General features: G+C 47.4%; 1 protein-coding gene across 2 annotated transcripts in view; it reads left to right on the top strand.

The window, feature by feature from the left end:
• The window catches only part of loxl4 (lysyl oxidase-like 4), a 130,660-nt gene that overhangs the window by 50,055 nt on the left and 54,887 nt on the right, over positions 1–25,718 (top strand). Inside the window, exons 1-2 of one of the 2 annotated variants that reach the window (XM_041210389.1) lie at positions 24,462–24,538; positions 25,571–25,609. In XM_041210389.1, coding sequence (XP_041066323.1) covers positions 25,590–25,609 — 20 coding nt within the window. In that variant the 5' untranslated portion in view covers positions 24,462–24,538; positions 25,571–25,589. Of the gene's footprint in view, positions 1–24,461; positions 24,539–25,570; positions 25,610–25,718 lie in introns of those variants that run through there. The other variant, XM_041210388.1, reaches the window with a different exon arrangement.

The raw sequence follows: 25,718 nt of genomic DNA, 5'->3' as shown, positions 1-25,718 counted from the left end.
CTGCGAGTACCAGCTGCCCACTCATACTTCACCCTTGTGGCTGTCACTCATGTGTCAACCTAGGTCGTACGGTTGGGCTATTCCACTACAAAATGCATCACACCTCTGCGCAATTCCACCCTCGCGCTCACTACCCGCGTGGGAATTTAATTTCTATACATTCTAGGAACGTGGACGCCACTGGCAAGGTTGGCGTGCGTTACCCATTCACTAACTGCTCTTAAGAAGATGGTGGTGGGCCACCGCTTTGAACGGCTGCAGTCTGCCTGGTGTAGCTCCTCCCAGGGTACTGTCCTGTCGGGAGTTTCAGGTTTCAGACCCAGCGATGGTGAAGGAACAGCGACACAGTTCCAAGTCAGGATGGTGGGTGACTTGGAGGGGAACTTGCAGCTGGCGGTGTTCCCATGTACCCGCTGCCCTTGCCCTTCTAGTTGGCGGAGGTTGTGGGCTTAGGGGATTTGCTGTCAAAGGAGCCTTGACTGAGTTTTCCTTCCTAAGGCAGGAAATAAGAGCCCTGGTTGATTTTTATTTTCTGCTTCCCTAGCCTTGGGGCTTAGAAGCCCAGGATGGGTACCTTCAATAGCTCCCCTGGCAACACCATTGGGACAAAATTGATGAATGGCTCTTCACTCTCTCCAACCAGTTAAAGAGATTGCCAGACACAAACGCACTGCCACTTTAAATCTTCACTGATGTGATTGAAAACACCAGCAAAACCATTCAACTTTGAATTACAGCCACTCCAACCAACAATTATCCCACATGAGCTAAGCACATTAGCGGAAAGTGGTGTGTTCAATCATGCACCGACGGACTTTGATGGGTGCTTTGGCTGCTTGCATTCAGAGCTCCCCAAGTAGCTGAGGAATCTCAGCTTGATCTGCAGAAACACAGAGGTTCGGCGAGCTTGGGCTTTACAGTCTCGCCATTGTAAGGAGCCTAGCTGAGCTTTTCCTTGGGTTGACTCTGGAGTCCAGTCAGTGGCTCAAGGCCAGAGATGGCAGTGTAGTGGTCATGTTACTGGGCTAGAAATCTAGGCCCATCTGGATACAGGGGTTCAAATCCCACCATAGGAGCTGGTGGAATTTAAATATAATCATTAAACTTGGAACATAAAGCTAGGCCTGGACTCTGGGGACCAGGGGTTCAAATCCCACAGCAGCAACTGTTGAATAATTATTGAATTCAAGGCGTATATTAGTGATGGTGATCTTGAGAGGTGATCTTATTGAAACAGATAAGATCCTGAGGGGGCTTGATAGGGCGGATGCTGAAAGGAGGGCATAACTCTTGCATTTGCCGGGCACTTGAGGTCAGCCAGCCAGAAAGCGGACACAAAATGCGCTTCCGCCTGCGATCAGTGCCCCCACACCCCCCCCCCCACCCCACCAAACGCAATTCCACGATGGCTGGTCCATTAACGCCAGCTAGCATGAAATGCGTGTTGAGAAAGGCTCAGCGCTGGTGGGGGAAAGTGGGGTGGGGGGTGGGGTGTGGGTGGTGGTGCAGGGGGGTGAGGGGTGCAGGGGGGTGGGGGGGGCCACACTGACAAAAGTGAGGGTGGCGGTGGGCACTTCATTCCCCCCCCCCCCCCGGACCGACGTTTTGGTGCAAATGTAAAGGCCACCAGGCCGATGGTCCCGTCCGCCAACCTTGAAAGTGGATGGGACCCAACATCCATTTCAATTGCTTCCTTAATGGGCTCAATTGCCCGCTTCATTGTCGGCGGGTGCGCTTCTGCCACGCGTGTCCACCGAGCGAAACATTACACGAGTGCGTCATGATGTCGGGACACACGCTCCCGATGTCTTCTCGCGCAATTTCACGTGCTGCCGGGTTGGGCACAACCAGCGTAAAATTCTGGCCGATGATCCCCCCCCCTTGTGGGAGGGACTAGAACGAGGGGACACTGTTTCAAAATAAAAGATCTCCCAGTTCAGACGGAGATGAGAAGACATTTTTTTCTCTCAGAGGGCCGTGAACCCTCTTTCACACAGAGACCGGTGGAAGCAGGGTCATTGAATATTTTTCTCAGGCAGAGGTAGACAGACTCTTGGCTAACAACGGAGCCAAAGGGTATCAGAGGTAGGCCGAATGTGGAGTTGAGGCCACGATCAGATCAGCCATGATCCAAATGGCCTACTCCTGCTCCCTAATTCGTATGTTTGTGTGGAACTAAAAGCCTATCTGGTTCCCTAATGCCCTCTAGGGAAGGAATTCTGCCACCCTCACCTGGTCTGACCTACATGTGACCCCTAGACCCACAGCGATGTCGTTGACACTTAAGTCCCCCCTGAAATGTTCTAGCAAGCTACACAGTTCAAGGGTAATTAGGGATGGGTAACAAGTGATGGTCTTGCCAGCAACACCCATAGCAAAGAGTAAAGAAGAAAAAAATCCAAACAGCAGCGTTCTTGGGCTATGATTCCCTGTCTCTCCACAGAAGCAAATATTGTGAAACATGGAGGCAGCAATATAAAGGCGAATGTTGAAATGTTCTACCTTGGTCGGTTCAAAGTGGCTGCTCCTGTGCAAACCAACAAACAGGATAGAACCTTATTTTCCCTGGAACGCACGTCAGCCGCTTTCTGCTTTTTTTTTAAATTCCCATTAGTCCAGCACATCCTGTACTATTTTTAAGGCCTGTTTATTTTCTGGGGGAGTAGCATCAGATCTTACCCATAAACAAATTATAGAATTAGTTTAATCAAGCAAAAATAAAACTAGCTGGAAAAACTCAGCAGGTCTGACAACATCTGCGGAGAGGAACACAGTTAACGTTTCAAGTCTGTATGACTACTGGTGAAGAGTCATATAGACTCGATACGTTAACTGTGTTCTGCTCCGCAGATGCCAGACCTGCTAAGTTTTTCCAGCTATTTTTATTTTTGTTTTAGATTTCCAGCATCCGCAGTTTTTTTTGCTTTTATTTTAGTTTAATCAAGCTACTGGATTGAAGGCGAAGTGTGGCCAAATGCATTAGGGAGGCACATCTACATTCTTGAGAGCTAACAAAACTGTGCAGATACCACGATGGGCCAATCGGCATCCAGAAGAGAGGAGAAGGGTCAAGTGGTGATCTTTCATGCACATTTAGTGATAGACACTTCACCGTTTTGTGAGTCTGAAGGAGCACTAATCAACCAACAGCCTTGAACGAAACGAGCATCGTGACACAAGTCTTCAGGGAATTTATTATCCGAATCGTTCTATTCAAATTTCCAATGCTCAAGGGAATGAACTAATCGCTCTCTCAACCAGAGCAGGGGAGTTAGGATCATTTAACTTTGATGCCCCTAGACCTCCTCCAAATGACTGACCACTCTCCCAGTGCAGCCATCTGCTGTCCTTGCCAGGAGCTGGGGGAAAGAAGCAAAAGAGAGAGCTTGCTTTTATATAGCACCTTTCACCACCTCAGGACATCCCAAAGTGTTTTACAATCGATGAAGTATTTTTGAAACTGTGCAAAGTTAGGTCACAGATCGGCCATGATATCATTGAATGGTGGGTGGTTGAGGCTCCAGGGTCTGAAAGGCCTACTCCTGCTCCAACGCTCCTTTGTTCCTCTGAAGTGTAGTCACTGCTCTGGTCCAGAGAGCAGATTTGTTTTATACAGTGGGTTGTTGTGATCTGGAATGCGCTGCCTGAAAGGGGGGGCGGAAGCAGATTCAGTAACTTTCAAAAGGGATTTGGATAAATGCTCGATGAAGAAGTCACTCACCATCCTGACTTGGAAATATATCGGCCGTTCCTTCACTGTCGCTGGGTCAAAATCCTGGAACTCCCTCCCTAACAGCATTGTGGGTGTACCTACACCACATGGACTGCAGCGGTTCAAGAAGGCAGCTCACCACCACCTTCTCAAGGGCAACTAGGGAAGGGCAATAAATGCTGGCCCAGCCAGTGAAGCCCACATCCCGTGAATGAATTTTAAAGAAAGAAAGATTTGCATGATTATTGGGAAAGAACAAAGGAGTGGGACTAATTGGAAGGTCCACTGAAGCTCCCTTAACTTCTGCCTATTCCTTTTCCAATTATTTTAATCTCACTCATCTGGCTACAATCCTCCTGTCGGTGGAAATAACTTCTCCTCATTTTACACCACCAAATTTGACTCTCAACCTTCTCCGAGTAAATGGGTGGAATTTAATGTTCCCGCCCATGAGTTTTACAACCGGTGGGAAACTCATGTCACTTCTGTGGAGGAAGCGCAACCAAAAAGAAACACGTCTGTCAGGCACTTAACTGGCCAGCGCCAGGCCTTCCCTTGAGATTTAGGACCCGGGTGGCGGAAATTACACACGCCGAGAGCTGCCGGCCAATCAGAGGCTGGCAGGTCTTCATTGCCAGCTGTGTCACTGGGAATAGTGGCTGCTGCTGCAAAACAGCCAGGCCTTTACTGGCGATCATCATGGGATCCTTAAAGACTAGCGAGTGGAGCGGGTTGGGGGTCATGGGGAGGGAGTCACCAGAGAGGTGGGGAGAGGTGGGGTCAGATGCAAGAGCAGGGGGTTTGCCCTCGGTTTGCCCTCTCCTCTTCCCAATGCTGGGTCCCTCAATGGGGCACTGGGTGCCTTTATAAGGGTGTATAGTAAGTGTAGCTTTAAGGAATATAGTGACTGTAGCTTTAAGACTTATTGTACTGTGTAGTATCACATGACAGAGTGGACGAATTTGCCCGAAGCGCGGTGAACCATAGGGAAGGAGTTTGTGTCTAGTTGTGGTTCTTGATGGAAGCGTGTAACTGCTGCTGAAGCCCTGTAAATAAAGTTCACTGTTTCTTATGGGAAACCTGTCTGGAAAATCAAGTACCAAATAAAAGTGGGACTCCGGGTTAACTCAATAGGGTTTCCTGGGCATTCCTCAGGAATCATGGGAAACCCATGCGAGTTTGGGGAGAATCCCTGATCCAGCACTAAATCCCGATGGGCTCAGGGATAGCGGCTTTGAAGTGGCTCAATAATGAGAGCCAGTGGGTGGGATCCCCACATCAGTGTGTTCCTGCCACTGACTTAATGGGGGTCAGTTACCCGCCTACCCCCCACCCCGTGATTATGTGGGCCCACCCACCACTTATCCTGCTTTGGTGGGCTCCATTAAATCCTGGCCATATCTAGTCATTAGCACACAGAGGGAGGCCATCGAGTCCATGCTGAATAATCCCAGCATCTCTGGTTCTCCTGGTGACTGAAGCTCCTCATCCCCCCACCCCACCCCACCCCGGTACCGATTGTGGTTAATCTCCTGTCCACCTTCACCAAGGCCTTCACCACCCTGCCCGAAGTGTGCTGCACACAGTGCTGCAGCTGAGGCTGACAAGGGTTGGCATTTCCTGCTCTGACTGGGGTTCCTGTGGAAAGCACAAGTTTCACGCTCACCGGGATATTTTGGACGGGGTAGGACTTACCCCTTCATCGGACAGGCGGGCCTGGGAGCGGCCTCAAAACTGCCGGCCGCCGGGCCCCAACCGCGATTTCACGCCGGCTGGACAATTAACGGCCAAGCGGCGTGAAGCGAGAACCCCAGGATCGGGAGGAGGGCGAGGGCAGGAGTGCGCGCAGGCCTGTGCGAGGCGGGGAAAGCACGCACCGAGAGCTCCCCAAAGGCCCAGAGCTGCCTCAGGGGGAGCTGAAGCGTTTTTAAAATAAAAAAAAAAGAGTTTTTAAAACGAAGGGAAACGTTTCCCCACATGTGACTTGGTCACATGATCAGGGAACATGTTAAAAACGTTTACAAATTTTAAATTCTTTTCAATTGCTGTCGAAAACCTCAGCACCCCCCCCAGTGGATGAGGTTTCCTAAAAAAAATCCGAAGGCCACTTGGCCGATTTACTCACCCAACTGTAACCTTGGGCGGGCAGTGAATAGTACTACACAGTTAACGGATTCATGAGCTTAATAGTCCTCTGAATTGTTGGCGCGTGCGCTGCTGACACTCGTGCCACCCGCCAACTCATGCAAGTGCGCGATGATGTCGGGACGCTCGCTCGACGCCATCGTGCGCTATTTCATGCCCAATTGGGCTGGGGGTGGCGGGTGCCCACCCAACGGGACATAAAATTCTGCCCATAGTCTTTTTTTAATGGCCCAGCCAAGGGGCTCAGAAATACCAGTTTCTGATCTCCTCAGCTGAGGAATAACCACAAGCGAAATAAAGAGTATATTTTAGAGTTCCTTCGCCTTCATTAAGTCCCCCTCTCGTGTTTTCCCTCCTTATATATAGGATGTAAACAGTTTAGATATTTTGAGTCCTTTTCTCAATGCCAAGCTGGACGTGGTTTTTCTCTTCACTTTTCATAGCTGTTTGTGTTTCCTACCATCTTAGCATTGGCATGGAAATTGACCATGTTGTAGTGATTACCTCAACCAAGGAAAAATATCCAATTCCTGGACAAGGTTATACTTACTGAAACCCCAATTTAAACACACCACAGGATCTGGGTGGGTGGGGAGGTGGGAAACCATCCTGACCTCGATGGCAAGAGGCCCAGGCGATTTGAACCCTCCACAACATCACCGAAACAGATTTTGTGGCCGCTGTTGGTCTCGTGCTGTTGGGGTGGGAGCTTGCTGTGCGCAAATTGGCTGCCACGTCTCCTACACCGGGGCGGCATGTAAAACAGGGTGAGTTTCCGTCCCACCACCTTTCCGTCCACCCCCCAACCTCTCCCCCGAGATCGACGGCCTGCCCGCCATATTTTAATGACTAACCAAGGATCAATTAGGCTTGTTATCAAGCCAATTGACCCTGACAATCCACTGCCCCCTCTGTAAAATGTTGTGTGGGCAGCTGGGTGCGAGTGGGAAGACCGATTTTAGAAAAAAATCAAATGTTTAAAGGGTGGGAAGGAAGTTTGGGGGAGGGGGGAGGCTAGGCTTGCTCTTCAGGGACTTCCCTTTGCCCAGCACAGGCTGGCCTCCCTTAGCTTGAACCCCACCCATACCCCCCTTCCTTCCAACCCGCCCCCTTCCCTTAAACCCACTGCCTTCCGCCCCCAACCCTCTCCCTAACCTACCCAAACTCCCCTGGCCCAAGGCGCCAGGCTTACTTGCTCCAGGGATCCACAGACCTTGATCATCATCTTGGCCTGTAGTCCCGGCGACGGCCACTGACACCCGCCTGGCGCTGCTGGGACTAACGGAGCAGCTGGCCAATCCGATTTGCTGGCTGTTCCAGAGGGCGGGACTTCGCGCCCCCCCCCCCCCCCCCCCCCCCCCCCCCCCCCCCCCACCGATGAGGGGTGGAAGTCCCACTCAGCCCTGGTCGGTCCATCCTGCGGCATTTTAAGGATGCAGGGTGAGTCGGCAGGGGGCACAGCAGCTCCCTCGCCAATGTGGTTTCCGAGGGGGGGAAGATGCCGTTCATGCCCCCCACCCACCCGCCCGCCAACCCTCCGTGTTATTCAGCTCTAAGCGTGTGAACAACGAGCATCGTAAGACGTTTTGTAAACGATAATGCAGAGATTTCAGGTCAATAGTCACAAAGAACGTGGACTTTATAGAGAGTGGTGAGTTGCTGTTGACTGTTATTGATGGAATATTCTAGAAGCGTGCACTTTCTGTACGGGAGACTCATTGCCAATCAAAATGAGCGTTTGGGACAGGGAAATGAATGGTCCAAAATGTTAAGTCGGAAGTACTTCCAGATCAAGGACGAAGACTAAGGTCCTTCAAAGAAGATTTTTTCAGGTACCTGGCTCGGTGCTGTAAATGAGACAACCATCTGGTGTGAAATGGATTGATTTTCATTCTGAACCAAAAGAGTTTCGAAGATTCCTCTGTATCGAGGGATACTGTGTCATAATGAGTTTCTCAATAGGGATACATCCACTAGAATGTGCACCAGCCTGCATTGGTTCCTGATCCACCAGCACCTTAAATTTCAAATTCCTTCAACCACCACCCACACCCCCCCACACTTCATTTCTGTAACCTCCTTCAGACTGTGCATCCATGGTGTCCATTTCGCCAACTATTGGCAGCCATGCCTTCACCTTCTTTCACCTGTGCTCATATCTCTATGTGGGTCAGTAGCAATTTATTCTTCTGAGTGTGGCCCTCCTTGGAGCCTTGGGATGTTTTACGGTGTTAAAGGCGCTAAATAAATGGAAGTCGTTGTTGTAGAATGTGTGCAGTTTTGAAAACACAAGAGTCCCTCAGCGTAACGTTCAGAATTTTTTTAATGGCATACCAAGGAGTTCAGAAATACCAGCTTCCGATCTCCAGAGCTGAGGAATAACCACAAACAAAAACAGTATACTTTAGAGTTCCTTCACCTTTATTGGGTTCCCTCCCTTATTTACCCTCCTTGTATAAAGGATGTAAACAGTTTAGATACTTTGAGTCCTTTGCCGAATGCCAAGTTGGCCATGGTTTTCCTCTCACTTTTTTTTATAGCTGCTTATGTTTTTTTATAGCTGAGATTGGTACATAGCTTGAACATTTTGTAATGATTATTGCAACTAAAGAAGAATGTCTCATTGCTGGGGCAAAGTTCATATTTACTAAAACTCTGATTTTAGTCCCATCCCCTCCTGTGCCCAGCGAGAATGGAGAGTGTTGCAGGGGTTAAAATGCTTGCAGTGACATGTTCATCCCATCCGTGCGAGCCCCGTGCCTCAAGCCGTTTTAACAGGCTGAATCTGACCAGCCTACAAAAGTCCCCTTTGAAAGTCAAAGGTCAAGGCTGATGAAGTCATTCAGGCCCCGATTGAACTTTAACTGCTGGCTGCCAAGGACCGGCCTTTCCAGTAGGTAAGTCAAATTTATTCCTCGTCTCCTTGTGGGTGGGGACCAGCTCCTCTGAGGGCTCGCGTGGTGCTCCCTTAACCGTAGACGCCTAGGCTCTCCCCACCACAGTGTCGAGGAGCGTTCCTGTAGCTCCCGGGTGGGGCACCCTGCCACTCTCGCCAAGGCCACCCGCTACCCTGGCGCCATTGATGTGGGAGTCGGGCATGGTATATTTAAGAGAGGCCAGAGTGTTAAGACGACTCTGACCTCATGTTAGCGAGCATGGTTGAACCTGGAACTCACTCTGGTAGCTCCACGTTTGCCCCCTCGTAACCCTCTCACCCTTCATACCCGGCCCTCCTCACATTTCCCATTCCCCTCTCAAGCCTCATTTATATTTACGGCCCTTAGCTTTTGAATCCGTGGGTGGAAACGTCTTATTTTTACTCTTTCATGGGATGTGGGCATCACTGGCAAGACCACCATTTGTTGCCCATCCCTAACTGCCCTTGAACTGAGTGTCTTGTTAGGTCATTTCAGAGGACAGTTAAGAGTCAACCACATTGCTGTGGATCTGGAGCCACACATGTCAGCCAGACTGGGTAAGGACAGCAGATTTCCTTTCCCCAAAGGACATTAGTGATCCGGATGGGTTTTTATGACAATCGATGATAGTCGTCATTGGTCACCATTACTGAGACTAGCTTTATATTCCGCATACTAATCAAATTTAAATTGCACGAGGTGGATGGTAGGATTTGAACCCATGTCCCCAGAGCATTAGTCTGTGTAGTATAAAGGGTTAACAGATGCGATATACTAATGTATAACGGAGGTAATGAAATATCACTGACACCAATCAGTCATGTGTTAGACTCTCTCCTGAAAGGTTTAAATCGTGCCTAGGATCAACATGCCTACTCTAACCCGTTTAGATGCAGTACTAATAAACAGGTGTTAAGCAGATATTTAAACTTAGTCTGCCTAAGAACCAAGTCCCATACCGAGAGCCCAAGAGGGAAGGACACATCTCAGAACAGCCTGGGCCTCTGGATTACTAGTCCAGTGACTTTACCACTATGCTATTACCTCCCTCCTAATCTTCATTATATCTACTCATACTAAACAAAAAATTGCCTCTCAAAGTGGCCCAACAGTTTAGTGGGCAGCCAGGGAGATTGCTTAAGGTCATGACGTCACTTAAGAACAAGGAGGTGCTGTAATAGGAAGAGGGCAAGGCTGGTAAACAGGGAGGGAGGAATCAAGTAAGACAAAGACCTCTATTTCCTCACCAGACCTATAAAGAAAAATAAGTGGCTGGCTGGGAGTGCAGTGTAGATTTGCTGGAATGGTTATATTGTGGAGATCATGAGATGGGTTTGGCTGAAGAAGGCTGCTTAGCCCATTTGGCATCAACTTTTTGAAGTAGCATCTTTCCATTGCAGCTTCCAGCAGTGATATATGTGAGTTCAATGTCATAAGAACATAGGATATAGGGGCAGAGTAGATGATGCACCCCCTCAAGCCTGCTCCACTACTCAATGTGATCAGGGCTGATCATCTTCCTCAATTCCATTTTACCACCCACTCTCCATATTCCTTGGTTCCAAGAGGCCACAAATCTGTCTATCCCAGCCTTAAATATATTTAACGATGGGGCACCCACAACCTGCCAGGGTAGACAGTTGCAAAGGTTCACAACTCTGAGTGAAGAAATTTTCCCTCATCCCAGTCCTAAAAGATTGACCCCTTATCCTGAGGCTGTTCCCTCAGGTTCTCAATTCCCCAGCCAAGGGGGAGCAAACTCTCAGTGTTTACGCTGTCAAGCCCCTTCAGGACTTTCAAAGGGATCACCTTTCATTCTACTAAGCTCCACAGAGCATACACCCAGTTTACTCAGCCTCTCAACACAGGACAACCTTCATATCCCAGGAACAAATCTAGTACAGCGAAGGTTCACTGTCTCCAGTGCAAGTATACCCACCTTAGATCTGGAGACCAGAACTACACACAGCACTCCAGGTGTGGCCTCACCAGAGCCTAAATATTTGCAGCAAGACTTCCATCTTCTTGTACTTTGATCACCTTGCAGGAACAATTTGTCTTCTTAATTGCTTGCTGTCGCTTCAAGCTAACTTTATGTTCCTCGTATGAGTGCACTCATGTCTCTCTGAACGTCAACACTTAGAATTTTCACTGAAAAAAAAATTCTGCTTTTCTGTCTTCTGCTAAAGTAAATAATTTCACACTTGCGCACATTATACACCATCAACCACTTTTTGCCCACTCACTTAACCAGTCTATACCTCTTTGTCCTGGGTCTTTACCAGCCTACTTGCCTACTCATTCCAGATGTTGATCAGCGTGTATGTAAATAGTCACTTGCTGATATCTATCCTGAACTTGCACTTCACTACCCTGACCCTGGGCCCTCTTGTCCTGCTGCTGTTATGTATCTGAAAGTATGGTTTCAGGTTTACCCTATCCATATTATTTATTATGTAACTCAGTTACCTAAGCAGGTTGAAGAGTCCAAGGGCAAAAATTTTACCTCAGCAGTGTTATTCACAATAAGAGGTTGTGGTGGAAGAATTAATCCAGGCTGGTCTCTTAGTTCAAGCTGGTTTATTTTCAAGACAACTCCTCAGTGCTATTGGCTTCCAAGTAGCTTCCACACAAAATGTTCCAGCTGTATCTTTTTATTTTATTTAGATGAGATAATCAATGCCCATTGCCTGTTTAACTAGCAATTGTCTTTAACAAGGTGATTACCATATTAACAGATTCCCCTCTTTTAAAAACTGAAAAAAACTTAAAAAACATTTTTTTTTAACTTTAGAAAACAATTATTAATTGTTTTTTCACTTCATTGCATCGTTATAAAATCCGACACCCCTCTTCCAATACATTTAATAATTTCTTAGAGTAGGGACTTCTTTTTGTAAAACAGCCTGATAGTTGGTGACTTGTGTCAACCCATCGTATCTTCTCTCTAACATTTCTTTAATACTGGCCTGGTCTATTCTTAGCCTATTTTCAGTGGAATGAACGTTGTCCCAAAGAGACCGGTTATCAACATAACATTCTATGGGCAAACTTTCCCCACATTGCCCCATATATATTTCTGTCAGTATATTGGATAAATAAACCCCCATATCTAATGCTTCTACCAAGGCCAGCATTTCAGCAGCTAAGGTACTTTTCACTACCCTTTTTACTTTCTTGGTCTCCCAAGCCATTGGGCAACATTTATCATTCTTTCCCACCAAGAATATGATAAATCCTGCTGTGCTAGAGTACCCATCTGGAAGATTGGCATGTGAAGCGTCGCTAAAAATGACCAACCTCATATCTTCTGGATCACCCAAGGCTGGAAACTTCAGCACACGTCTCTCAGAATTAAATTTTTTTAAGCATTTTATTTGTTCTCAGAATGTGCTCAGCTGTAGCATGTTTCATCATGGTACCCAGCTCCAACACATCATAACTACCGTCAGGCCTAGTCTGAGTGCACAGCCAGTTCAACTGCCCAATCAAGCCTCTCAACTGTTCCATTCCTTCCCTGGTAGGAGGATCCTCTTTTTGTGAGGATCTAGCATGTGTTATTGGAATATGATTAACATTTTCTAGATAAGCTTGTTGATTCAATGTCACTCCTAACTTGCTCTGCCTAATGTCTAAACCTATGTATTTAAAGGCCCCTGAAGCCTGACTCCTGAACTGGAATTCCTTCTTAATCTTCTCGATTACCCATTGTTCAAATTCTACAGAGCCTCCCCGCAGGCGAAAAGGCCAAGTGGCCTTTGCACTTTTTAGGAAACCTCATCCACGGGCCGGGATGAGGTTTCCAAACGCAAATAAAAACAAAGTAAAAAATGTAAAATTTAATTACTAACACTAGTCACATGAGCAGGGACATGTTTTATAACATTGTTCAACTCTATTCTTTTTTCTGGAAACTCTTCATCTCCCTGAGGCAGATCTATGCCTCGGGGAGATCCTCAAGCGCACGCTCGCACGCATGTGTGAAGTTCGCGCTCACTCAGCTCGCCCTCCTCCACCTCCCACACGGACAGCGCTGAACATTGCCGCCCACCTTTCACGTTGGCCCGCCAGTGTGAAATCGCCTTCTGGCCTCGATCGTGGACAGCAGCCAGCTTCCTGGCCACCCTCACCCGCTCGGCAAGGGCTAAATTCTGCCCCAAGTTTGGAGCTGCTTACACCCTCTGTAAACTTGAGCTCATCCAAAACCCTATTGCCAGTATCCTAACTCACAACACAAAGGCCCGTTCACCTATGTTCGTTGACCTATGTTGGCTCTGGCAAAGCTTCCATTTTAACATCCTAATCCTTGTCTTCAAATCCCCCCATACCCCACAGCACTTCCCAATCTCTGTATTCTCCTCCAGTCCTACAATCCTCCTAGATATCTGCGCTCCTCCATTTCTGACATCTCGACTATCCCTGGATTTAGTCAATCTACCACTGGCGGCTGTGCCTGGCGCTTAAGCTCTGGAATTCACTCAACCTCCTCACTCCTTAGAGCCAAGCTTTTGGCCACCTGACCTAATATCTCTATATGTAGCTCAGGGTCAAATTTTATTTAATGTCGCTCCTTGGGATGTTTTACTTTGTTAAGGCACTATATAAATGCAAGTTGTTGTTCCAGTGACAGGCAGCATAACATAAACAAGGTATCAGAGAGTAAGAGGCATAGTCACCTATGTGGAACAAAGCATCAATTCTCATTGGTTATTTATTGTTTCATTAATTAATAATTCACATGTTTGCCAGTTTGTCTCAGGTTGTGTTTTAGTTTCCAACGTCAGTTTCGAGGAGCTCACGTTAGTAACTCACAAACCAAGGCAAATGTTCTCTTCAATTTGGTTCCACATCAAAATGATGTGGAATAGAAATAAATAAATAAATAAAGATAATACATGCACTTAAAATAGCAACAACTTATACTTATGTAGCACTTTTAATGTAATAAAATGTCCCAAAGTGTGTCACAGGTGCATTATAAAACAAAATATGTCACTGATCCTCGTAAGGAGATATAATGTCAGAGGACTAAAATCTTGATCAAAGAGGTAGATTTTAACGAGTGTCTTAAAGGAGGGAAGCAAGGTAGATGGGCAGAGGGAATTCCAGAGCTTAGGACCCAGGCAGCTGAAGGCCCGGCCGCCAATGATGGAGCGATTAAAATCAGGGATGCTCAAATCCAGGATCTGTGGGCTGGAGAAGATTACAGATTGAAGTATATAAGATCCTGAATGGGCTTGACAAGGTGGACATAGAAAGGATGTTTCCTCTTGTGGGTGAGTCCAGAGCTAGGGGGCACTGTTTTAAAATTAGGGAGTCACCCTTTTAGGACAGAGATGAGGGGAAATTTTTTTCTCTCAGAGGGTTATGCGACTTTGGAACATTGAATATTTTTAAGGCAGAGGTAGATATATTCTTGTTAGGCAAGGGAATCAAAGGTTATCAGGAGTAGATGGGAATGTGGAATTCAAAACACAAGCAGTTCAGCCAGGGTCTTAGTGAGTGGCGGAACAGGATTGATGGGCTGAATGGCTCCTATTTCGTATGTTCATATGTGTGTGCGTATGTACAGAGACAGGGAGGAGAGAGACCATGGAAGGATTTGAAAACAAGTATGAGAATTTTAAAATGTGGACTTTGCTAGATTGGCTAGTCAGCGAACATGAGGTGAACTGGACTCGGTTAAGTTTTGGATGCCCTCAAGTTGACTGAAGGTGGAATGCGGAATGTAGAATGTACATCGAGCATCATCATGCCTTCAAACAGTGCTCACTACCTTTGACACTCAGTGGCTACCATTGCAGGCAAATGTCACAACTGTTTTTCCCAAAGATATTGATATGAACCAACGCCACCAATGACTCTGGACAGCACTGAGCTATCTAACGGCTGACGCTTAATATCGACGTTTGTTCCTAGAACTATTGGTTAAAAGGCAATGTTGATCCAAACTAGTTAAAGTAGCCAAGACCGCTGGAAGTCAAGGGGTAAACTGTGATGAGCAGTTTTGTGGCCCTGATCCATCAGTTTTATTGGCTCCAGGGCTGTGTTTACAAACCGGCAGCTGTGTAGCTGAGACAGGGCATTGCCAGGACATTCCTTACGCAGCAGCTGCTCTGCTGTCTCTCCCAGTGGCAAATAACTAAACAGCACTGGCCAGGCTGCAAGGGAAGCAAGACTGCTTGCCAAGTTACGAGCAACACAGCAACAGCTCACACCCTTCTTCCCTTCCCATCTCCAAGATTGCAAAAGGCACTGACTAAGCTTGTTCACAGCAAGTAAACCGTCCCCCCCCCCCCCCCCCACCGACCCCTGTGCCAGAGGAACTGGGAGATACGATGAGAAGGTGTGTAGGATGGAGAAGGATCATAGGGCCGGATTTTCAAAGGGCCGTGGGGGTCGCGACCCAGTGATGTCAACCCGGGATCTCGACGCCATTGGGACACTTTGAAAAGGAGGGAACAGGAAACCTGCTCGTCGTCAAATTAATCTCCTTTAGGGTCTTGTTGAGGGGACCCGTTTTTTTTCCCTTCAGTGAATCTGGAGACTCTGGTGCACGGTAATGCGCAGCCGTCAAGTTTGTCACAGGGCCAAAGAAGGTTTATTTGCCTTTGTGGAAAACTGAAGGTTGTTGGTGGGTCAATTCGCCTAGCGCCAGGCCGAATGCTGTACCCTAACTTGGCAGCGTGAATGACCACTTTCATTCCTGTTAATCTCCTGGCACCCCCCCTCTATGGAGCTCCCGACTCTTACCCCATTCCACCCCCCCCAAACAAAACCGTCGCCTGCCTCTTCCACTGGTGCCAGGCAGGTGGCGCCCCCTGTGCCTGGAGGTGCTCAGTGCCGCTAAATGGGGTGTCAAACCTGCCTCCTGCCCAATGAGGCAATTTGAATTTACGAATGGCGCTGCAAAAGCGACGCTGTCGAGGCGTGGGGGGTGGGGGAGGTTGGGGGTGGGGGAGGTGCGGGTGGTGGGGGGCCGGGACCCGGAATTCATCGGTGTCCTCGATTCCCCACCCGCTTTGAAAATCCAGCCCAGAGAGTCAGAACGGCACAGAAAGAGGCCAGTCAAGCTCGTTGGGGTTTTTTTGGGCACACTAAAAATTCTCGTCTTCCGGTACTTTTTACTGCTTCTGATCAAAAGCTTTGTTTGTATACGGTGCCTTAGTTCATCTGTCAAAAGTGACAACTAGAGTGAATTATACTGCGCAATTACTATTAATAGGTGGGGAAATTCAGTAGCCTTTTTGCACAGAGCAAGATCCCACAGGACACACTGCGACGAATGACCAGTTAATCTGGGGTCCTTTCCCCGGTGGTATTAGTTGAGGGAGGAATGTTGGTCAGGGCACTGGGACCACTCCCTCCTCGTGTTCCCTGATAGTGCCATTCGGAGGTAGATTTTAGGGTGAGTGTGCTGGTGGTTGGGGAGGGAGGGGGTGGGGGGGGGAGAGGAGAGCAGAGGTTTAGGCAGGGGATTCCAGGGTTTAGGACCCAGAGCTTGTAGCTGACTGTACGAGTGCCCGCAGTAACATGGGCACTGAATTGTTAGCTGAGTGGGCGGGCGGGCGGGCGGGCGGGCCTGTGTGTGTGTGACCCGCCCGATTTTAAAGCGACGGGCGATGATGTCGGGCAGAGGTCCCGATGTTGTCGCGCACTCGGGCGAAATTTCGGAGTGGGAGTCGGCGAAGCGCCCACCCGCCTGCCGACAATTAACAATTAACGGCCTGCTCAGGCCATTAAAATAATAACTGAATAGAAATTTTCATTGCCCATCGGCTGGAAGGCGAATCGGCCAGGAGGCCTTTGGATGAGGTTTCCAACGGGAATGAAAAACACAATAAAAATGTTCGAATCTCGTTTACAACATGTCCCTGCTCATGTGGCAGAGTCAGGTGGTGGGGGTGGGGGGCAGGGGGGACATGTTTTTAACGTTTTTTAATTCTTTATGTGCGTTTGTTTAAAAAACCTTCAACTCCCTGAGGCAGCTCTGAGTGCGCGCTGCTTCTCCCCCCACGCTCGCTCTCATCCCGCCCCCCCACCCCCTCCCACGCAGCGCTCAGCGTTGCGGCGCACGATTCAGGCCGGCTTTTATTGGGTGGGGGGGGGGTGCTGAATCTTGCGGGGCGCGTGCGTCCCGATGTCATCGCGATGTTTCGTTCGGCGGGCGCGTGTACCAGAGTCGGCTGCGCGCCTGCCGAAATGTCAACGGCCTGTTAAGGCCACTAAGAACCCAATCAAAGCAGTTTAAGAACGCTGTCCATCCCAACCTTAACGTTTACCGTCAGGCCAAAAGCCCAAGCGGCCTTTGCATGTTTCAGGAAGCCTCATCCACGGGCGGGATGAAGTTTCCTGAAGCTTTTACAACATAAATCAATTCATTTTCCCACCTTTACGAACACGTCCCACGAGGGGACATGTTTAAATACACCTTTACATCATTCATTGAAGTTTTTCTTTATTGTCTATTCGATCCCCCTGAGGCAGCTGCGTGCCTCGGGGAGATGGTTGTGCTCTTGCTTGCGCATGCGCGAGAGAGCGCAGGCCCCGACTCTCCCTCCTCCGCCCCACCCCGCCCGCGTAAAATGGCGGCACACAACCGATTGCAGGCAGCAATCGACTCGGCGTTCGCTCCCACCCAGCTCGGCTGCTGTTGGAAAAATCCAGGCCTATGTGACGAGAAACTGAGAATAAATGGAAACTTTGCCGCCTTAGTTGGAGCAATAGCTCCCAGGCCCCCAGATATACGGGGAAAGGAGTTGCTGGCGATTGGGGTCAGGGGAGGTGAATGGAAAGAAAGAATGATGACCCTTCCTAATTAAGCTTCTGCTCCCGATAACTTGTCATAGGTTGACAGCTGATTAAAGTGCAGTGAAGCTAGGAGGTTGCCAGTGATGTTTGGTGTCGTCCTTCTAGAGTTGCCAACTGTGATTAAATGTATTCCTGGAGGTTTCATCACGTGACTTGCCCCCCCACCCCCCCACCCACCCGGCGGCCATTTGCTGGCCAACACATCCACCCTTGTGACGTATGGCTTTCCTACACCAATTGGAAAGCCAAAAGACTCATTACCCAATTGGATGCTGCTTGACTGTCAGTCAAAGTTTTTTTTTCCCATTTTCAATATTTTTATATCTGGTAAAGAGAAAAGTTCAAAGAACATGATAAAAGAAAATTCTTTTTTAATGTCCTGATGATTTTTCTCCTGGGTTGCACTTGGCTGTGTCCTATATATATATATATATATATATTTTTTTTATATATATATAAAACTTGCATCTATATGGCACCGTTCATGATGCAGGACATCCCAAAGTGCTTTACAGCCAATGAAGTGTAGTCATTGTTGCAATGTAGGAAAATCAGCAGCCAATTTGTGCACAGCATGATCCCACAAACTGCCATGAGATAATGACCAGGTAACCTGATGCTGGATGAAGGATAAATTTTGGCAGTGATGCCAGCGAGAACTCCCCATTCTCATTCAAAGATCCCATGGCGCTAGGCAATGTCTACCTGTGATGGCAGGCAGGGCCTCGGTCTAGCGTATATTGATATGAAAGACAGTCCCAACATCAGCGCTGCTGACACTGGGAGTGTCAGCCTGGGATTATGCTTTCAAGTATCCGAAGCGGGGCTCGAACTCATGACCCTCTGACACAGAGGAAAGAGCACCAGTCACTGGGCCAGAGGTCTTCGAGAGATTAATGTTAGAATGCAGACCTTCTCGATCTCTGTTTTGTAGGCCATGATTCAGAGATTTCTCCTCCAACCTCCTCTTCAGTCAATCAAAGACATTGGGGGTAGTAGCAAGAGAAATCTGCTCACTTGTGTGTCGTTAGAAACTATAAATTCCCAAAGGTACATGTTGGGATAGCCCGGGGTAGATTTAGAATCAGCACAGTAGCAACAGTACAGGGAGACATAGGAACAGGAGGAGGCCATCCAGCCCCTCGAGCCTGTTCTGTCATTCAGTTAGATCATGGTTGATCCGTACCTTAACTCCATTTACCCATCTTTGTTCCAGTTCATTCCTAAAGGGCCCAACTCCTGCTTTTAAGATTATGGTCCAATGTTCTTGACGTTGTTCTTGAAACTGGTTCTCTCTCCCTACCCTATCAAAACCTTTGATCAGTTAAACACCTTGATCAGGTGACCCCCTCAATGCTCAAGAGATTAATACTTCATCTCCAAGGTAGTACCTGCTATATTCACTGCTGCCACCTCACTCCCTTGCCTATTTTTACTGGAAATTTAAACAAAAAATGATTTTATTTTATCATTCTTTCCCCACTCCTGATAATTTTCCCCATCCCCAGTAAAACTTTATAGACCAAGTGGAGGCTATTCAGCCCATTGTGTCTGTGCTGGCTCTTTGAAAGAGCCATCCAATTATCCGCTCACCCGCTTTTTCCACATAGCCCTGCAGTATTTTTCCCCCCTTTTCCAGTATTTTCCTAATGCCCTTTGGAACGATTCTGTTAAATCTGCCACCTCCCTTTCAGGCAGAGAATTCCGGATCTCGTGAACCCACTGCGTAAGCAAATTTGCTGTCTGTAGGAGCTTCCTGTGCACATCGTGAAAACGATCAGACAATCTGTTTTGGCAATTTTTATTTGAGTGGTAAACGTCACCCAAATGTTAGGCCTCATCCGAAAGACAGCACCTCCGGCAGTGCAGCACACCTTCAGTACTGCATTGGAGGATCAGATGAGAACTTTGTGCTAAAGTCTGTGGAGTGGGCTTTGAACCCAGAGATGACCCATAGCTGACCCCGTGTTACCGGTGGTTACAATGAGAATATTGCAGTGTTCAGTTGTCTCGTGTTTGATTATGTGGGCCCGGTAATTGATCTATGCTCACTGTGCTTGACTGGTGAAGCCAGGGTGTGGACTCAGAGCCAAGCGATCGGACACCACAGAAGCTACATGAAGCTGAGCAATAAGCATGGGTGCAGACAATTTGTGATTTTAGAGATATTTCAAAACTTGTCAGTAAACCTGTTGCAAGTTTAGAAACTAGTGTTGTCTCTATGTTGCTCTGAGATGTATAAAAGATACAACACGCTGGTGAAACACAATAAATATATTGGAATTGCTAGTTGTTATTGCGATATGTGATGTTTCATTGCTAGTTATCAGAACTGATTACTTCCTGTTTTTCTTATTAATTCTTACTGTCAATACCCGAGATTGCAATGATTAGAAACTAATAAGTGTTAAGAGAAAAAAAAGGACTGGAATTTGCCACTAATGAGAAAAAGAATGGCATTCCATACACTGCAGGTATCCACACTAACATATCTGGTTGTACATTTTAATTTAACGCACTTCCCCTGTGATGGGATGCCGTAGGTTATATACGAATGATTCGCATGCTCTGCATCGCTCAGCGACCAAAACGATCCAGAGCTGACCTCGTGGTGCTAATTAAAGGTGGTGAGTTATGCTCGGCAAGGCGTAAGCTAACAGCAGGAGGCCAAACAGTAGATTCCTGAGGCCAGAACATCAGGTGGGATTGAGGAACCTCTTTGTGGTGGCGAGTTGGAGGAGCAGAAGATCAGGGCTCCCCTCTGCATGTTCCCTCCCCTGTCCGCACGTGCTCATTGGCGTACTCTACGCAAACGATTGCGCAGAGGACCATTGAATCCAGATCACCCGTGATGCCGTCCACAGTCAAATAGCTCACCTGCCTGCTGGACTCATGCATGAGGTGAGACTCCCAAGGGGATGCAGCTCCCCATGGAATCATAGCCAAGCCCGAGTCAGGACATTCAGCAGGTTGGGTAAAAGTCTAAGCTGAAGTGGAACAGAATCTGAAACAAGTTAGGGGCAGAAATTACATTGAATTCCAATACCCTTTATGTTCTACTTTCACATAGCATGGGGCAGGATGCGTTCTCTCATGGTTATTGGGGCACCTGATGGACAACCAGGATTCGAGACTGGCAGCACCAGGTTCCTAGACTGTGTTGACGAAAGTCTTTGCATTGGGTGTAGTGCAGTGCATTGTAACGCAAATGTGCACCTGGTACTAGTTTAACGGAGGCAGAGGAACTGGCCAGCCCTCCTAGCCCTGGACTCTGGCTTACATTACAGAGACAATCTCCGAGTCGTTGAGGGCATTACTGCTTCAATCTCAGAGCCTGTGGTAATTAAGTTGTGCACAAGGGTTTCTGTTAAGACCCGAGTGGCTGGCGTTTTGGATGGAGTGCTCGTTGTGTCGGGGAACTGTGAGCGTTGTGGGACTGTCGGAGAGCTGTGAGCAGGTCACATGCGAGTGAGGTCGATCAGCTCCCTGTTTGAAACATTTAACGTTCTCGGTAAATATTGCAACTGGCTCCTTTGAGAATAACTGGTCACATTCTCAGTCTTGAAGTCTGAATTAATAACGACAGATTGGATCTTCAATTCCTCCGCTGAGTGAACACAAACAGCTCAATGTAGACATACGTATAAAGCCATTATGTTTGGTGGGGGTAGGGGACGGTGGGGGAAATCATGTGTTGCATTACAATGAGGTATTCTATTTTCCTCACTGAATTTCCTGCTCTTGGGGACAGGAGGAGGCCATTCAGCCCCTCGGGCCTGCTCCACTGTTCAGTTACCTCAGCCCCACTCACCCACCTTGGCTCCACATCTCTTGGGATCCTCGCCCTTCTTGGAAGTGCTGAGTCTCATGGGGAGCAGCACACCTTCGATATCTCATCCAAGTGGTCATTCTTCACGCGTGAACCGAATGAGTGTTGGTGGGCAATTTGACCTTGGGGAGCATCGCATTTGAATCCAATGCTGTCTGCAATTGTAGCTGGCAGAGTTTAGCCACGGTCTGACTGAACGGTGGAACAGGTTCAAGGGGCTGAATGGTCTCCTCCATTCCCTATGTTTCCAGTAACTGGTACTGGGCAGTGGATAGAGAGCAGAATGAACCTGCCCGGCCTTCAAATTTGCACAGGGCGTCTGCATGGCCTAGCGGGCACAGTGCAGTGGAGAAGTTCAGTGGGACTGAGCAGTCTATTTTGTTGGCAGGCTCACCGGGCACTTCTTCTAGGCTTCTCCCATTGGCTGTTCTAACGTGGGTACAACCCCCCCCCCCCAAGACACAGAGCCTTTCTGTGACTGTGTAGGAGGGTCACGGAGGAAATTCCCAGTGTCTTTCCCCAGATCACCTCTGCTGCCAATTTATGTCTGCTTTGCTATGTGGACTCAAGTTGTGGACACTGGGCCTGGAACAAAGGATTGAACATTATGTTACAGTTGTATAAAGCTCTGGCTAGGCCCCATCCTGGCTAGGAGCACCACGTTCAGTTTCGGGTTCCTCAGGGAGGATACCTCGACCTTGGAGAGACCACGGCAAAATTCAGCAGAATGGTACCTGGGCTAAATGGGTTAAAATATGAAGACAAGTTGCATTGACTGGGTTAGTACTCCCCCCCGAGTGTTAAAGATTAAGGAGTGATCTAATTGAAGTGTTTAAGATGATTGAAGGAGTTGAAAGGTCAGATAGAGAGGAATTTTTTTTTTTGCAGAGCCCAGAAACTGAAATTCGAGCCAGGTTGTTGGAGGGGTGAGTTCAGGAAGCATTTCTTCACACCAAGGGGAGTGGAAATCTGGAACTCTCTCCCTCGAAAGGTTGTTGAGGCAGTGGATCAATCTGCAATGTCAAAACTGAGATTAACAGATGTTTGTTATGTAAAACTACCCAAGGTGGGTAGATATAGTTAAGATACAAATCAGCCATAATCTAATTGAATGGCAGAACTAGCTCAAGGGGGCTGAATGGCCTTCTCAGTTTTCTCTGTTCCTATGAAATAGTCCCAAACTCATTTTGCATCAGATCTTAAGAATAACCAAATAATGTCCTTCGAACTTTATTTTAGGGTTTGATCATAATCCAAGTTTGAATGGAAAAAGCCCAAATACACCGAAACAACATTCTAGCTCAAACTATGCTCCAAAACTCTGTCTCACATGCCGGAATTTTCCACCCCCACCCTCCCCCCCCACCCACGCACCCCGACCAGCAGCAAGCTCCACCATGACGGCTCTGGTGACCCATTGAACTCTCCATTCACATCAGTGGAACCGGAAGATCAATACCGGCGCAAGAGGCTGGAAAATTCCGACCACTGACTCCTGTCGAGAGCTAACACATTGTCGGATATTTGTTCAGGGATTGCCTCTTAGTTACTCGTTATGAAACAATGACAGGCCACGAAGTAAAGGGACATGTGTCCAATCCCATTACACCTGTGCTTGCTAATAAATATTGGTTCGTTAACCCTGAATGTAAAATTCTCATCCTCGTACAAATCCATCCTTACCTCTTTGACCTCCTCCAACCTTACAATCCTCAGAGAACTCTGCACTCCCCCAATTCTGGCCTCTCGCCCATCCCCAGCCTCCAGCATTAGCGGCTGTTACCTTTACCTGCCTCACGGTTGATCCTCTGCCTAAACCTCTCCGCTTCTTTACCTCTCTCCCTCCTCCGCTTATGACGTTCCTTCAGTCCAACCTCTTAGATCGAGCCCGGGTGTCTCCTTTTCAATCCTTGCCAACATTGGCTGGGATTTTCCAGCCTCAACTGTCAGCGGGACGGGAAAATTCGGAGAGCGGTTAAAAGTCAAAGCTCCCTCCAAATTTCCAGTGTCGGGGCCGGAAAATCCCAGCCCTTGGGCCCAGCTATGCTCGTACAGATTCTTTGTTAAGCTGAAGGTGCTGTATAAATGCAAGTTGTTGTTGTATCGCTGACCTAGTTTATGTCTCGCTGGTCTGGCCTGGAGTCGAACTCATGTTCTAGAGGCAAAAAAATATACCCAATCTACAACCACCCTTTTTCTTGCACTTCTCTTTGAAAAAAAGATAAATTATCCTAACAATACAGACCAAAGTTTAATAGAAGCTGCAATATATCATGAATAATGGCATATTTTTGGCAGCAGCTTATAGCTTCTTTAGTGCTGGAAACAACATTATTAAAGTAACACAGACCTTCGATGTGACAACTGAAGGTCAGTGCGTTGTTTTGCTTGTAACAGAACAGCATTTGCCATTTTTCACTTCTCAAACAGCGTTAGGTTATTTGTGTGGAATGGCCATGAATATGAATAGGCTCTTAAAGAGTAATATTTCTGCTACAATTGCTCGGGTGTTTTGAGAGGGGAGAGTCCGCCCGAAAGTGTCGAGGATCCATCGGCCAGTTTTTGTCCCTTCCCAAATGTGTTGTCTCCTCCCGGTATTTACCTCCCCCCACCCCACCGAGAGCCAGTTGCCTTTCAGTATATTGCCTGTACACCACCACCTGGAAGTTCCCCTCCAAGTCACACATCATCCTCTGCTCAAACACCATCCATAGACATGTACTTGCCAGTGGGATTTGAATTGTTAGCTGGATTGTTAGACCAGGCCTTTACTTGCTGGCCCATCAATACTATGCCACCACACTAACAAGCAGTGGCAAGCAAAATCTACCTTCTCCGCCCTGCTCCCCTCCCTGTTTGGTTCTTGGACTGACTTAGTTGCAAAATAACCTTTACTGAGTTCAACCAAGCTGTGACACGTCTTAACTAGCACTAGTGATACAGAGTCACAGAGAGTCATTTATCCAGCTCTCTAGAGAAGGAAACAACATTTCCCACTTTCGCTCTAGATGGAGAAAGTAACCTTTGCTGATTCTTTTGCTTTTGTCTGTCCGGCTATGGATTGCGAAGGAAAGCTTCAGTTCTTTATAGGGCTCTAGTCACGCACAGCATCCCTTAAAAAAAGTAATTTTCCAATTTCTTAACTGATCTGTTAATCGTTGCCGTGTTTGCTTGTGATGTAGGTACCCTCTTACCTGGCCCGCTCATTCAGCATTCCTTCCTAACAAAAGACGTTGGCTCACTGACAAAGCTTTGCCTTGCTAAGAGTCATTCAGAAGAATTCTGGGAATGAGCAACTTGAATATTTTGATATTTGTGGCTACAGGACAAGTTCACAAGTCATTTACAAGTGAAATGAAAGCAAAAACTTTAATCATGAGATTAAAGCAGATTCTAATCCATAAAACAGTACACTACAGCACAGAAAAATAGGCCATTCGTCCCTTCTAGTCTGTGCTGAAATATTATTCCGCTAGTCCCATTGGCCTGCACCCAGTCCATAACCCTCCAGACCTCTCCCATCCATGTATCTATCCAATTTATTCTTAAAACTTAAGAGTGAGCCCGCATTTACCACGTCAGATGGTAACTCATTTCACACTCTCACCACTCTCTGAGTGAAGAAGTTCCCCCTAATGTTCCCCCTAAACCTTTCCCCTTTCACCCTAAAGCCATGTCCTCTCGTGTTTATCTCTCCTAATCTAAGTGGAAAGAGCCTACTCGCATTTACTCTGTCTATACCCCTCATAATTTTGTAAACTTCTATCAAATCTCCCCTCATTCTTCTACGCTCCAGGGAATAAAGTCCTAACCTGTTTAATCTTTCCCTGTTACTCAACTCCTGAAGGCCCAGCAACATCCTAGTAAATCTTCTCTGCACTCTCTCAATCTTACTGATATCCTTCCTGTAGTTAGGCGACCAGAACTGCACACAATACTCCAAAGTTGGCTTCACCAATGTCTTATACAACCTCACCATAACATCCCAACTCCTATACTCAATACTTTGATTTATGTATACATGTAGAATCCTATGTAGACATGTAGATAAGAATAGGGCATCTTACATCTTCTGTTCTTCATGTGTCTAACTCTAATGCTTTGCATGAATGCTCCCTGTTAACCATATTAATCTTTTGCATTCTTTTATTGCAGGAAGTTGTGGGATCAAAAGATGAAGAACCCCAAAGCCAGGTAATGTTTGCTCTACCTTCCAGAGAAGCACCAAATATTTTCCTTTGAATAGTAGGCTTTTGTAAAGCTCTCTCAGTGAGCTTCTCGCATTGCCAATTAATTTAGCTTT

This window comes from Carcharodon carcharias, chromosome 17 (genome assembly GCF_017639515.1).
Source record: "Carcharodon carcharias isolate sCarCar2 chromosome 17, sCarCar2.pri, whole genome shotgun sequence".
In the NCBI taxonomy this organism is placed as follows: domain Eukaryota; kingdom Metazoa; phylum Chordata; class Chondrichthyes; order Lamniformes; family Lamnidae; genus Carcharodon; species Carcharodon carcharias.
Note: the sequence above shows the minus strand (reverse complement) of the source record. Positions and strands in the feature narration are given on the sequence as shown.